Genomic DNA, 16,659 nt, shown 5'->3' with positions numbered 1-16,659 from the left:
TGTATATATATATATATATATATATATATATATATATCCATGTTCACCTATATATATGTCATTCCGCACTAGGGATACCATTGGTGGTACCCTAGTGGTGGCCACCAACTCTGCAACTGCAACAACTGCCTGTTTGTTTAAAAAAAACCTGGACGCCTGAGCTGCATTTTCAAGCTCAAACCCTCTGTGTCTCTCTCGTCTCAGTGGATGCCCACACGTAAAAGAATGCCGCTGTTACAGTCAGCTAATAGCTTGTTTGTTGTCAAACTCTGTTGCTGCCACAATTAGGTCATTAAGAATCAAAGACTAGTTTTTACTTGCAAAGACATTAATCAATTAATTAATTAATTAATTAATTAATTAATTAATTACCTTCTTTTAAGCTATGTGGGAACTCTGTTAATCTTTGTTGAAACTTTAAATGCTTTTATTAAAGTTTGCTTTGGAACATTTATAAACCACATAGGTTGAGTTACCATGGTTTTCTTTGTGGATATAAATGCTGAGCTTTAGATGTGTGTACAGTGGCTCTCAAAAGTATTCACCCCCCTTGGACTTTTCCACATTTTATTGTGTTACAACATGGAATCAAAATGGATTTAAATTAGGAGTTTTTGCCACTGATCAACAAAAAAAAGTCCATAATGTCAAAGTGAAAAATAAAATCTACAAATTGTTCTAAATTAATTACAAATATAAACCAGAAAATAATTTATTGCATAAGTATTCACCCCCTTTGCTATGCCACACCTAAATAAGCTCTGGTGCAACCAATTGTCTTTAGAAGTCACATAATTAGTTGAATGGAGTCCATCTGTGTGCAATTAAGGTGTTTCACATGACTTCAGGTTAAATACACCTGTCTCTGGGAGGTCCCACAGTTGGTTAGTACATTTCCTAACAAAAACTACATCATGAAGACGGAGGAACAGTCAAAGCAAATCCAGAATAAGGTTCTTCAAAAGCACCAATTATGGGTAGGATATAAGAACATTTCCAAGGCATTGAATATCCCCCGGAGCACAATAAAGTCCATTATTAAGAAATGGAGAGAATATGGCACAACTGTGAATCTGTCTAGAACAGGCTGTCCTCAAAAACTTAGTATCCGGGCGAGAAAGGCACTAGTCAGGGAGGCCACCAAGAGGCCTATGGAAACTGTAAAGGAGTTACAGTCTTCCACGGCTGAGCTGGGAGACACTGTGCATATGGCAACAATAGCCCGGGTGCTTCACAAAACTGACCTTTATGGGAGAGTGGCAAAAAGAAAGCCATTGTTGAATAAAACTCACATCAAATCTCGGCTAGAGTTTGCCAGAAGGCATGTGGGAGACTCTGAGACCAAGTGGAAGAAGATTCTATGGTCTGAAGAGACCAAAATAGAGCTTTTTGGCCTCAACGCTAAGTGCTATGTGTGGCGCAAGCCTAACACCGCACATCATCCTGAGAACACCATCCCTACCGTGAAGCATGGTGGTGGCAGCATCATGCTATGGGGATGCTTCTCTGCGTCAGGGCCTGGAAAGCTCGTGAAGATAGAGGGCAAAATGGATGCAGCAAAGTACAGAGAAATCCTGGAGGAAAACCTGCTGAAGTCTGCAAGAGACCTGGGACTTGGGAGAAGATTTATCTTCCAGCAGGACAATGACCCCAAACATACAGCCAAAGCCACACTGGAGTGGCTTAAAAACAAAAAAGGTCAATGTCCTGCAGTGGCCCAGTCAAAGCCCGGACCTCAATCCAATTGAGAATATGTGGGAAGAGATGAAAATTACTGTTCACCAAAGGTCCCCTTCCAACTTGACAGAGCCTGAGCAATTTTGCAAAGAAGAATGGGCAAAAATTGCAGTCCAGATGTGCAAAGCTGGTAGAGACTTATCCAAATAGACTCATGCCTGTAATTGCTGCCAAAGATGCCGCTACCAAATATTGACTCAAGGGGGTGAATACTTATGCAATAAATTATATATATTGTCTGTTTTGTATTTGTAATTAATTTAGAACAATTTGTAGATTTTATTTTTCACTTTGACATTATTGACTTTTTTTGTGTTAATCAGTGGCAAAAACTCCTAATTAAATCCATTTTGATTCCATGTTGTAACACAATAAAATGTGGAAAAGTCCAAGGGGGGTGAATACTTTTGAGAACCACTATATTTATATGTATAGTGTGTATAAATTAAATGATGGATATTTGCACTTTCTTAGCATTTGAGTATTTAATGCATTTTATTTTTGCACAGAAAATGTGTTTTGTATTTCTTTTGTAGGAGGCCACTATTGTCCTTTTGTCCTCATTAATGTTTTCGTAATATCGTTTCCTCATTGTATTTATTACTTGAACATTTCTTGTGCTTTTCTACACAGTATTACACCTATGTGATTAGAAGGTATGGTATTACAATGGTATGATAATGTCGGTTGCTTACAGTGTAAAATAACCTATAGTCATTCAACCGCATATACTGTTTTACAAAATCTGGTGTTGTGTCTGCACTTTATTTGATCCTGCCACATATAGTTAAATAACAATGCAGTACAACTCATCTTAAATCTTAACATGATGTAATTTCAGTCTGATACATACAGAAGAGCCCTAGGGCCATGCGAGAAAAAAATTAAAACTTGAAATTTCGCCATTCTACATACAAGCTGTCTGAGTCTGAGGAAGAGACAGAGGAGGCAGAATTCAGAAATCTTGCTGACAGTATTGCTATCTGAAGCCTCAAATTCACTACCGTTGGGTTTTAATAACGTCTAAAAACTGTCTTTCTAGTATAAATTCATTTTCCCACATATATTATAGAACCATATCTGTTTGAAAAAACAGCTAAAGTTTGGACTAAGTATGTTTTACACAGGATTGATCAATAATTAATCTACGTTTCTCTTTAGGCAATATATAGTTATTAATTAAACTGTTTTTTATCAATAAAGAGCATATTGCACCATTGATCATTTTTATACTGCATAGACAAACGTCTCTGAAAAAAATACATAAAAGCTTGGAGCAATGCAAATTACGTATTTCTATTAAGTATTATAATGACATCACTTTTTCATTTGTTCACTGAAATCACTTTGAGGTAATAGGAGGTAAGATGGGTCATGAAATATGTTAGCTCAAAATAAATACTTTAACATTAAAATAATGCAAGGTACAGTACAACCTAGTAAAAGATATATCCCTAAAACATCTGAATCTATTGGTACGATGTCTCCACATACTGCAAAATAGTCCAGCTTTAATGAAATAGAATGAACAAGAGTAGAATGAGTATCTCCCCATTAACAACATTGCGAAATATGCATCAGTGCTATTTTTCTATAGGATTACATTTGTTTAGAACATTTGTTTTGGCTTGAAAGATGGAATTAATTTGAAAAGCTTATTTACCAGCATAGAGATTTAGAATTTAATTTGAAAAGACAAAACTGCGGATTTGACATTTCTACTTGAATTATGATTCATGGGAGTTTTGCATATAGATAAGTCTTCTTACTGGAGACCAAGTAGAATGAAACTGTCAACTTGCCTAAATATATGTTTCCTACTGTACTGAAATTGCTTATATTGAGCATTTTACCTTGTAAAATGCTCAATATAAGCAATATACATACTGCAAATACCTTGTATCAGCAGTCTTTCCTTTCAATCGTGGCTTATTCAAATTGTAATCTGTTTTATATCACCTCGCTTAATTCTCATACCTCATTTATTATCACGATTTTTGAAAAACCACTCGCCATGCACCATAGGTTCTTTGAGAAATGAACTAATTTCACAAACCCGCTTATTGTCACGTTTTGTGCAGCCTGTCAAATGCTTCATGGGCGGTCTTATCTTGATAAAGTTCAGTTACAAAACACCAACGTCATCAAATGTTTCCTCTTTAACATAGTCTTACAAATGCACACACACAACTGTAAAGTCTCCTGTTTTGGCCAGGTCTATGTATATATTTTCTTTTCTTTTTCTTTTCATGTTTTTTTTTGTTCCTATTTTAGATTGGTTCCCTTGCACACCATCTGGTGGCCATAGTCTATTCCCTACCTATTTGACTTGTGCAATATGTGAGTGTGATTCATGGAGTTTCCATGAGGGGCAATTCACACGTCAAATGGCGATGCGCATGTACGTTTGGGAGAATTACTCATGTAAATCAGGTTTGTGGCTGAAAAAAACGGCCAAAGAGAGGGATAGGGTAAATCTCATTTACTCGTGTAAATGACGAAACATATGGGAAAATCCAAGCCCTGTTTTGCATGGAAACCCGCATTTCACATGTAAATGTGAATGAGCTTGTTTACCCTTAAGTGACATCACTATACATATTGCAAGGGGGCAGGTCAGTTGTTACTGTGGATTCCAAGACGGCAGAAATTAAGTGGCTGATGGGCGGTTTTATGGTTAGCAGTGGTGTAGTTCATCTTAATGATAATGTGGGCGGCTTTTTTATTATTGTTTTTTGCTGTGTCATGTTGTATATCTCTTGTGGGTTTACAGTTCTGTATAAAACCACTTATCATAAGCCAGAAATATTCTGACACATTTTGCAACTGCCTCCTATCCTTTTGAGACTAAAGTAAAACTCACTTGGGGGTCTTGTTACTGCAATATTAAAATAAATCAGATTTTTGTTGAGAGTTGAGTGCTGTGAACTACAACAAATATATTTTTTCTCCTCATTGTTATTCTTATGGGGCTATGGGAGCACTGAATTACCCACCTATGCCAAGGCTAGATGTGGCAAGATACACAACATGCTATTTAGGGAAAAAGAAACATTATTTTCTCAGAATGCTCTGACACACTGCACATGTTTCCTTTGTCAAGTTATCTACACTCGCTGTATGTGAAACATTTTAAACCTGCCCCCTACTGTTTAGCTGATAGATGCTGGAGGTCAAGACTAATCAGTATTCTTGCTACTTGTTATTGTTTATATTCAAATCCATGATTTATTTTAAATCTGTATCAATTCTAATTAATATTATTTTATATAAACTTATATTTATATTATCATGCAATGCTGGCTCTGAGGATCAGCCTTGTTTTAGCCTCCCCAGCGCATCAACATGCACAACACTTGAATGAATTTTGTTTATTTATTTATTTAAATGTTATGTATTTATTGGAGTTAATTAGTGAATGAAACCACCTTTTGAACTGTTGGTGAGTCTTCCCGTTCATGCAGATGAAATTGACAAATGTGCAGGACCGTTGTCATGATATTTTCATACTTGAAATATTTGCCCGTGAGATGTTCACGATGTACGATGCAATGTACAGGGAGAAAGTCCAGGAACTTAGGATGACTTTTCAAGAGTCCGACAAGGCCTACATTTGTCCCAACATTGCTGGAGCTGTGTTGCAAAACTGATAAGTTTGTCCAGGGGTGGACCAAGAAATGTAAGGATCTGTATGTTATGGGCTCCCAGTGTTCTCTGAAGGTAAATTCTGGAGGCGAACACCGTATGCAAGTCATGATCTCATCACAGACAGCTAATGTTGGCTATTTTTGTCATAATGTATGATTGCACATCTGGACCATTCTACAGTCTATTTAAATGTACATAGACTTGATTATGAACAATACTTAAATATTAATAAGATAAAGAATTAATAAAAAGAAAGCTGATGGGTGTATATATATATATATATATATATATATATATATATATATATATATATATATATATATATATATATAGACATTCTGTAGTTTCAGATACTCAGTTATTTAGGGGTCTAAATTTCAATGAAAGTATATGTTTTTTACCATCAGTCTATAAGAAAAATTAACAATAATATGTTTAGTAAAGAAAAGATGCAAGTCTTCACACCCATTCAAGGTATCTATAAAATTTGGTAAAACCTTTGTTTTTTCACATTTAATTGCCAGTTTATTGTTCAATACACACTGAACTGAATTCCTATTACTATTTACCCTTATATACTGAGTGTATACTATTGGCATGGACAAAAGGGGACTCTCTTAGAACAATATTCATGACTTGATCTCTGTTAAAAGCTAAATGCTAAAAGTTTTTTGTCTCGAAGATTCAGATACCATATCATCTTGTTTTATTTAAAAAAACAAACTGCATCAATAAATGTTAAACACATTACAGTTGGCATGGGTAGTTAGATTTTACCCATCATATGCAAGAGTGTGGACGACTTACTATCGCGTGGCCAAGAGATACCTATCTCGTGCGCATGACTTACTATCTGGATAGTATGTCATGGATGATTCGAGATCGGGCAGTAACGTTTTTGTTCGTCTTTTCTTGGCAGTCAGTCACGTTGCTGTTTGTGTACTCGGGCAGTCAGACCAGGTCATGTCACAATGTAATAGAATGATATCCTTATTACTAATGTTGAATGTGTTCCTAATTCCCTATCATTGCAGGATGTACCAGAGTGTATTTGTAGCCCCCCCCCCAAAAAAAAACACTATCTGTAACAGTGATGAAGCAACTGAATTTATAAATTACATGCCAGATGATAATTCAGTATATAGTTCTAAATAAAAAAAAAGAAGCCAGAACATTCTGTAATAATGAAAATGTGATTAATTTTGATGGTTTGGTTGCTGTAGAATTAAACTACATAAAAGCATGTACCCTCGTAATGTACTGTTAGCGAGTGTATCTAACACAATAAATAAATACATGAATAATATTATACAATTCTGTGACATAAATAAATTATCACAGATTGACTTTGAATAATATTATCACGAACAGCCAACAGCAGGATCTATATACATATTTAATTTAGGCTACCACTATTATTTTATTTTAAATAATTTGCTTAGCCTAATCATGAAGACAACACAGTCAAAAATATAACCCTGTTTCCCTGAAATAGAAATGTAACCATTACCGAATGGGTATTTACCTCCTAAAGACCCGAAGCCTGAATAAGATAACAAAGCTGCTCAGCCGAGGCTATGATACAGTTATGCCCACCCCTGAGGGTATAAAGGACTGCGTGCACAGATCTCAACGTCATTTTTTCCTCAAGCCTGCTACAACCATGGATGCAGCGACCTTGAAGGTTAGTGGTTATATTTCTATTTCAGGGAACCAGGGTTGTGATAATAACCTAACGTTCCCTTTCAAGTACGACATGTAGCCGTTACTGAATGGATCAGTATACAATATTTGCTTTTCAGGTTTTAGATTCATGAAACCTTTTGTCAATTTTTTAGAGAGGGTTAGGCATTTATTCCCATTTTTAAAGCTCAAACCTAAAATAATGTTTACAAATGCTATATTGTCATTGAAATGGATTGCTAACCAAGACAATTCTCACAAACAAAAACGTGTTACTCCCAAGTTTTAATTCAGTTATGTGCAATCATTCCTATTTGCTTTCTCAATAGCGAATGAACTCTAGTTGAAATAAATAATTTGGTTACACACTGACGACTAAATCTGACAGATAAATAAATCACATTTGATCTGTGGATCAGTACAAATAATTATCTAATGTTGAAGTGACACATTTATGATTAGTCTTTTACTGGCACTATTTACCAATACATTCTGCAACCGTGGAATTTATTTGTATATAGATCAAAAAGCCAACTCTGGACGGCAGTAGAACTGAAATTTAGCAAGCAAAACTACAAAATAAATAAATCAGTAATTTAGTCTTACCTGATGAATCATCAACAGCAGAGCAAATGTCGCAATAACCATCTGTTCCGAGTCGCAGTTTTTAAAAAATATTTCAAGACATGAATTGTTTCCCAACAATACCAAACAAGATACAACAGCATCCTTTTTAAAACTGCATAGATATCTAATGTGTACAGCTAATATTTATTATATACCATAGGTGGCGTAACCGGGAGGGGCTATCGACCCGCTGAGGAAAATGTTGTGGGGTGGAAATATGTTTTCGCCTGCCTGCCCGCCTGTCCCCTCTCCAACTCTGAGCCTCTTAAGGCATATAAGAGGCATATCTGTATAAGGAAATATTTCACAGATTCACTCAAAATGTACAGGACCAAAATACTTTATGTGCCTCTCATAAACTGAAATCTACTCCTTAGCAATTTTAGGCACAATATTATTTTAGGGCCCTCCCGAAATAGCAATATAACAGTCAGCATAGTCCACTGATTTGTATCCACTTTGACAGAATCTGATACATCCTCAGGGTTTATCTCCAGCTACTCATGTAAACTTGTCAGATCTCACGACGAATCAAGTGAATGTTGCTGAGGAACGCTAATTTCATTGCATATTACATAAGGAAAGATAGTATTGTTGTGCTGCCGCAAAGTTGCAGTAGTATTACATAAGTGTGTCTGTTCTTTTGTTGAAAACTGTATAGAAATATATTTTGGTCTGTATAGTGGCTATGCTTTTCTTTCATGTTGTAATTTACCCAGATCAACAGTTCCATTACAGTGTTGTGCATTAATGAAAACGATGCCTGTAAATATTTGATAATTTCATTAATGGTTTGGCATTTCAGTTTCGTTTGTTTTGCAATGAGCGCATTTTTATTAGAAATGAAATGCCTGTAAACTGTAAATATACTGCTAGGTCTGGGCTCGCTTTTGTGTTATACAACTTTATTTACTGTGAAATATTGTAAATGCACTGGTCAGCCTACAAAGTTTACTGTAAAAAAAAAATCTACTTATACGGTTATTGTAAATCCTGAAATATTTGTGGCCATAATAAAAAACATTTTTAGTGTATTTACACATAGGCTAATGTAACACGATAGGTTATCACAGGGTTTGAAAGAAAGAAAAATACACACAATACTGTTTAAAGCTTGATGTGTTCCCCGGCATAAGAAGACACAAATCCAGATGTGAAACAAAACAACATAGATTTTATTACTCAAGACTCTTTGCTGCCTTTCTTTCTACTCTGTTCTTGCTCATGTCCTGTTGGAGCCGCCTGAAAGCCCCCCCCCCCCCCCCCCCCGGAACACAGTAACACACAACAATATGTTCCGCACATATTGCTACAAATACTGCATACAAAATAATATGAAAATCAATCAATCAAAACTGTCTTTAATGCAAGAACTACACAACAACTTCAGAGACATTTAAAGTGCTGTATGCAGTGTATAGGCCTACTAGTGCAATATTAACTCCAAAACAGAACTGAATGCAATTTCTGATATCATAGTAAATTAACAGAAATACTACTAGAAAGTATTTACCAAAGTTGAAACAGTTCTTTTTTATTTTTTTATAGCATCTTGAAACTAAACATTCTATTTTTTTAAAATTTACAACAGAGAGGGTCACAGAAAAGCTATGTGGAATGTTTTTTGAAATAGCCACCCACACAGTTAGAAATTGGATTTTACAGAATTACACTATACCATAGTGTCACAAGGCTGGCTGAGTGGTGACACGTCAGACCCGGAAGAAACACACAGACAGATGGTGGTGATGAGAAGCTGAGTGCAAATGGTAGCACTCAGCGTTTATTAACAAAGTAAAAGGTTTAAACAGAACACAAAACAGGACACGGCACTTCACGCCAAAATAAAGAGACAAACAAAACAAACACGGTGAGTGAAACACTTATATTTACGTTCTTACTTTCGTTTTACTATTTAGTTTCTCCTTCTCCACACTCGTTCTCCACTCACCGAACACCCAACCCTGAGTGAATGAAACGTGCATCTATTTATACTGTTGTGCTGGGATTCAATTACTAATTAATTATTCACTTGAATCCCAGCACATGAATTAATTATGTGCAACCTCGTGCGCGCATATTACTTACTTTAAATGCACGTGCAGTGATGTGCAATCCTGTGCCTAAATACAATTATACAATTTAAATACCACGTGAAACACAGACCGTTTATATCCCGTGTACCAATCTCTATACACCAACATTAACACACGCAACATACAACACAGAAATGCACACAGGGGCGGAGCACATTGCCACACATAGCAAAACATGAAAATGAATACATTTACAGTAGCTTTTATTTATTATTTAGAAGATAGTCTAAATTGTACCAAATACAAAGCTACTGTACTGTAAACCAATCTGAAAAAACAATTTCAAATCCAGTTTTTTTTTTTTTAAAGGGGAATATCACTTGTGCTGGTAGTGCGGCTTTCCTTAACTGCATCCAATATCCCTGAGAGACCAGCCTGAAATGATCATTTCTTTTTTTTCCTAGTTCATGGAGAACAGGCATAAGCCAGTTTGCATGCTTTGGCTTTATTGTGGCTGTTTTCAGATCCACATCAATATCGGTAATGTCGGCTACTTACGCCCTCTAGTGGTCAGATGAATTCCGTATGAGTCAGCCATTGGAAGCATTTATATATTGGAAGCATTTATATATGCGCCAAAAATGTTTGCAATTTTTTTTGCTATGTGAAAATCACATAATAAACAGCTTGCAAATATTTCTGGATTTACAGTATATAAAATTGCCATTTGAAAAAGAATGCTAGTTATTTCACGTTTCTGCCATTTCGTATTGGCATTTTTTAAACGTCGATTGTTGTATGGCTTTTTTAATGACCGCAAATAATAAGGCACTATGGCCAATTATAATTTTGAAGTGATCAGTGGCATGAGTAGCAAGTGGATTGTCATCTTGTAATAATAAATAATAATAAAAAAAATACATCACTTATCATGGGTATCATATTTTAAGTTAGCAGAGCTAAAAATCTGCATTCAAGACCATCAAATGCCCACAGCAAATACAGGCTTCTGGAATGCAATCTTTTAAATCGCAATCTTTTAAATGTAAAAAAAAATGTGTACATTGCATCACGTTTTCTACAGTATAACTCACATACTTTCAATGTCTGTGCACCACAAAATCTACTTATGCCAAACGACACCAGTAGGGCCCAATTAAATTGGCATTTCTTCTATACCTTTCACAAATATGTTTCACAAGGGATCCCTTAAAACTGAAATCATAATTTAAAACATCATTTTCAAAACTGTACTAACATATTGAAAGGATTGCCCAAATACATATATTTTTTAATCAACACAAATAGAACCGCTCCAGGATTCTGATAGATATGTGTTACAGGCACAACAATTCTCTCTCACCTTCCTTCCTGCTAGTATTTGCGACCTACTGTGGAACAGCATTCGAAGAGTGTGAAGAGTGACCTGGGGAATAAGGAGGTAGTAAATAATTTATGAAGGAAAGAGACAGTCCCTTAATACCTTTTAGGTCAATAACAAAATACTCTAGTCTGTTCAGCCAGTCAGTACCGTCCTGTTTAAACCCATCCTTTGGATACAGTGTGTACCCATAAGCTCTATTGATCTGTACTCAACATTATGCTACAGTATGAGGAAACCACTGATTGTGCTTTCATTTAGGTGCAATTTGCTTCTGTGAGCAGGTTAGTCTGTTTTTAAAATGAGAAAAACATTGTAATAATTTACTGTACAAGTACTATGCTTTCGTTCTGCATATTTATACAAATATAAATGGAACGGTGCTGTTTTATTGAGTCAGAGTAACATGTATATTGTCGGCTATATAAACTGGCCTGCTTATTCAGATCCATCCGAGTGACATTGCCACATTGGAACAGGATAATGGCGGGCCACATGCTGGTCTCCTTTTATCCTGATTTAAACCTCATTGAGATAATCTCACATGGATTTAAGTGGAGACAACTTCAAAACCAAGCAATGCTTTTTTTTTTGCTAGTATGTTATAGCACTATGTTAAAATGGAAACAATAAAATATCCGACATGTTGAGTACTTTCCGAGGTTATTTCTCTCCATCTGTTTGGGTAATCCATTCAGAACGCTTAAATAAAGCAGTACATGTGATGCTATTAATGCACTTGTCTTTTATAGACCCATGTGTTCCCAGTGGTCTCTCAGAGTAAAATAACAAACTAAACGAAAGGTTCAATCTGGGTGTGTGGTATTTGGTCTCTTTTAAAAGTAAACCAGTATACCTTAACGCTCCTTCCATGGACATTTAAAAGCAGAATGTATATATTGGATGCACTTGCACACATCACAGGTTAGCTAACTGCCAACATTTCAACATCCTGGAGCACACTTCAATAGGTTATCAACAGCCTAGCAATTAGTGAACCCACAGTATCTGGTTTGTGTCCTGCATCAAGGATTTAGTAAGTCTAACAAGAGGAGACGTCAGAATGATATTATAATGTAATATAAGTAAACCCATTTAAAAGAGGAACAGGAATGTTAGGTTATAGTCATACTGTATATGTGCTGAAAATTGACAATATTTGGCATTTTGTAATATATGCTGCCTTAAAAGTTTCAATGACAGGTAGTATATTTTCTTTTCGTCCTGCAGATATTAATGGTCGGCTTATTATTTATTTTTTCAGCTTCTTACAATTTAACATTCTTTTTGAATTAATTGCATCATGTGCATACTGGACGTGCACTGATCAAGTCACTTCCTCCATCAAAGCCATTTTGAAAGACAGATTTCTGCCAGCCTTACAATCGTAACTGGGGCTGTCAGAGCCCCAAGATTTTTTTTGTTAGTTATTTCCGACATTGATTTATTTCAGAACCTCATTCATGTGACCACTGTATTGTGTTGTACAGAAATCACATGATTTTCACATGAACTAACTCACCAATCCCCCCCCCCCCACCACACACACACACACACACACACATACATACAAGTAGGACTTGCATAAAAAACTGGTTGCAGCCTTTTTTGTTTTTGTTTATTGTGAAACTTGCAAATTCTGAAAATGTACCCAACCCAAATGGAAACAAGGCTTGCTTTAGTGGTATAATGGTCATTTTCCAAACGTGTAGTCTTTAGTTCAGAAAAATTGATTTGACTCCTAGATAGCAAGGCAAATGTGGGTGTTATTGGCAGACCCCCATGTTAAGGTGCACAGAGGGCCAGAGCAAGGGTCATGTTATGCTATTTTACAACAGTCAGAATTATTTTGTATATTGATTTGCTTTGGTGAGTTAAGAACTCATCTTTTTATATAAACGTCATGTCAAAATGGTGCTTGACACTTTTAAATAAGCAAATCTGTTCAACTGCTGTGAACAATACCTAAACACTATCCATAAGAAATACGGCTAATATTAGTAATCACATTGACCGTTTATTTAAATACAAAAGAAATACATTGGTTGACATTATGTTTAACTGCCTATGTAATGCACCAAGCTGAAAGGAAATAATTCAGTGTTTTTTAAATTTTTATATCTGACCATGAATGTGTATATGGTGCGAGTTGAAGATCAAAGCTGAATAAAACATTCAAAAGTAAGTGGGTGTCTTTCTTTTCAAGTATCTTTACATCTGCATTCAAGGCAGATATAGTTTTGCCACTGCAGAAATGAATGACCTATTAAATAGTGTCGCTTTTAGACAAAACTAAAATAGTTATTAAGATAAAAATAAGTGCTTTCATGAAAAATTAAAACAAAACTTTAAGTTCATATGTACATGTAAGTGGAAGTTCAATACATTTTGGTAGTAATCACTGGTTTCTTTTGATGATAGGACAAAGCAAAAACTAGAAACACTTCCAATAGTTAGCCAACACTGCTTCATTAATCGGGCAGCAGTGTGGAGTAGTGGTTAGGGCTCTGGACTCTTGACTGGAGGGTTGTGGGTTCAATCCCCAGTGGGGGACACTGCTGCTGTACCCTTGAGCAAGGTACTTTACCTAGATTGCTCCAGTAAAAACCTGTATAGGTTGTATAGATGGGTAATTGTATGTAAAAATAATGTGATATCTGTATAATGTGAAATAATGTATAATGTGACATCTTGTAACAATTGTAAGTCGCCCTGGATAAGGGCGTCTGCTAAGAAATAAATAATAATAATAATACTCTGTCCCTGGGAAGTATTTGCCCCCTGTCTGATTCTCTACATTTTTGCACATTTTTCACATTGTATTTGGTCAGATTTTTTTGTGGTGCTTTTTTCATTTGTTTGGTGTGCAAGGTAATCAAACATGCAATCTTCAGGTGTGAAAAAGTTATTGCCCCCCCCCCCCCCAGTTAACTCAACCCAGTTAAAGGGATAATTAGGGTCAGCTGTTTGAGTACTTTGGTTAACAACCAGGCCTGATTTGGGCCAGCCCTACCCAATTTAAATCTGACTAACTTTGGCCCTTACCATCAGAGTGAAGTTGTCAGCACACAGGTTCTAGAGGCACATCATGCCACGAACAAAAGAAATTCCTGAAGACCTCCGGAAAAAGATGGTTGATGCCTATCAGTCTGGAAAGGGTTACAAAGTCATTTCTAAGGCTCTGGGGCTCCACCGAACCATAGTCAGAGCCATATTGTCCAAATGGAGAAAGTTTGGGACAGTAGTGAATCTTCCCAGGAGTGGCTGTCCTGCCAAGATCTCTCCAAGAGCAAGGCGTAAAATCATCTAGGAAGTCACAAAGAACCCTAGAACAACATCCAGGGATCTGCAGGCCTCTCTCGCCTCGGCTACGGTCAGTGTTTATGACTCCACCATCAGAAAGACAATGGGCAAAAATGGGATTCATGGCAGAGTAGCAAAGTGGAAACCATTGCTTACTAAGAAGAACATGAATGCTCGTCTCAAGTTTGCCAAAAACAACCTGGATGATCCTCAAGAGTCCTGGAACAATGTTCTATGGACAGTCAAAAGTGGAATTTTTTGGCCGACATGTGCCCTGTTATGTCTGGCAAAAACCAAACACTGCATTCCACAGTAAGAACCTCATACCAACGGTCAAGCATGGTGGTGGTAGTGTCATGGTTTGGGGATGCTTTGCTGCATCAGGACCTGGACGCCTTGCCATCACTGAAGAAACCATGAATTCTGCTCTGTATCAGAGAATTCTACAGGAGAATGTCAGGCCATCCGTCCGTGAGCTGAAGCTGAAGCGCAGCTGGGTCATGCAGCAAGACAATGAACATCACAGCAAGCAAGTCTACATCACAATGGTTGAAGAATAAGAAATGTAAAGTTTTGGAATGGCCTAGTCAAAGCCCAGACCTAAACCCCATTGAGATGTTGTGACAGGACCTGAAACGAGCAGTTCATGCTCGAAAATCCACAAATGTCACTGAGTTGAAGCAGTTCTGCATGGAGGAGTGGGCCAAAATTCCTCCACGGCACTGTGAGAGACTAATCAATAACTACAGGAAGCGTTTGGTTGCAGTTATTGCTGCTAAAGGTGGCATAACATTTTTTGAGTCTAAGGGGGCGATTACTTTTTCACACGGGGGCATTGGGTGTTGCATAACTTTCTTTTAATAAATAAATGAAATATGTATCAAATTTTTGTGTTATTTGTTCACTCAGGGTCCCTTTATCTAATATTAGGTTTAGGTTGAAGATCTGATAACACTCAGTGTCAAAAATATGCAAAAATGCAGAAAATCAGACAAGGGGCAAATACTTTTTTCACGGCACTGTATTTCTGCAATGACAATGAGCTTGTTCTTAGCTAGGGAGCTCTCTCCCACCTCCTCCTTATATGTGGTCAAGACTAATTGGCAATTAAATAACCAATTCGACTTGACCATATTTCACATGTTTTTTAATGTTATACTCCAATCAGGTCAGACCAACCTGTTTAGCAACATCCTCAAATGACTGGCTTGTCAATACCTGCTTAAAACACAAATATACAATAATATTTACAATTACACAACCGAAATATACAAATTTACATGTGCAGGGAATCTGCTCTATCACAGTCACATAAACCATTTTAGTTGAGTACAACTCCTATATATTCTTTGTGGATTTCTACTTTATATATAACTATCTTCTATAGTTGACTGAAAACAGCAGGAAGCCCCAATTCAAGTTTTCCACTTGTTCTTAAAATTGCAAGTACTGACGTATAATTGTATCCTTGTTAAAATAAAAAATAAAAAATCATACACTATGTACAGAACTTGGCTTGACTCTAGTTCACATGAAAGAACTAAAACAATTTAGATCAAAGAGATCAATCAGAAAGACATTACGGAAAGTCATTTCCCAAGTTATATCAATTTAATTCTGAGACGGCAATCAAGCCTTAGCACATATGCTCCAGGTGAAGCTACTGCAGTAACAACCTAATTTGAGATTTTTTTGCTGAGAAGCTGAAATAGACTGCTCGTAAAAAGGTCATCATTGAGGCTGTATTAATGCACAGGAAAGTACTTTCATGTAGTAGCTGTCTAACCTATACAATATATTGAGAGCACTCATTTATCTAGTACTGCTATATAAAAAACCAATACAAATAATCTACAAATAAAATTAAAAACATGAAAAGGGGAAGTGTCACATAGTCATGTAATATATGATTATAGACCATATAAGTAGTTTTACATGGTATATATATATATATATATATATATATATATATATATATATATATATATATATTCTGTGTCACTTACGTCTGCCAATGTTTAACACACGTTACCTTTTGAAAATTCAGGGTCTATTCAATTGATCTAAAAAGGTAAAAACAAAAAAGTTGATCATCCTGAAAATGGTATAGAATACAAAATGGCAATAAATAGTTTTTTGAAAATTGAATAAGATGCTGCGAGGTGTTAGTGTAAAGTATATAGAGAATAATGCATGGGGTAGTGTGTGATATGATAATGTAATGCCCATCCAAGGGGTCGGATG

General features: G+C 36.1%; 1 protein-coding gene across 4 annotated transcripts in view; it reads right to left on the bottom strand.

Annotated features, from left to right (window-relative positions):
• LOC117408387 (leucine-rich repeat and immunoglobulin-like domain-containing nogo receptor-interacting protein 2) overlaps positions 1 to 16,659 on the bottom strand; it is a 465,904-nt gene that overhangs the window by 104,252 nt on the left and 344,993 nt on the right. For 3 of the 4 annotated variants that reach the window (XM_059003230.1, XM_059003225.1, XM_059003223.1), the window contains one exon: positions 11,095 to 11,157. The exons of the other annotated variant lie outside the window; for it this stretch is intronic. In XM_059003230.1, coding sequence (XP_058859213.1) covers positions 11,095 to 11,136 — 42 coding nt within the window. In that variant the 5' untranslated portion in view covers positions 11,137 to 11,157. The remainder of the gene's footprint in view (positions 1 to 11,094; positions 11,158 to 16,659) is intronic. 4 annotated transcript variants of the gene reach the window in all.

Source organism: Acipenser ruthenus, chromosome 2 (genome assembly GCF_902713425.1).
Source record: "Acipenser ruthenus chromosome 2, fAciRut3.2 maternal haplotype, whole genome shotgun sequence".
Lineage (NCBI taxonomy): Eukaryota > Metazoa > Chordata > Actinopteri > Acipenseriformes > Acipenseridae > Acipenser > Acipenser ruthenus.
This window is presented reverse-complemented; position numbering and strand designations above follow the sequence as displayed.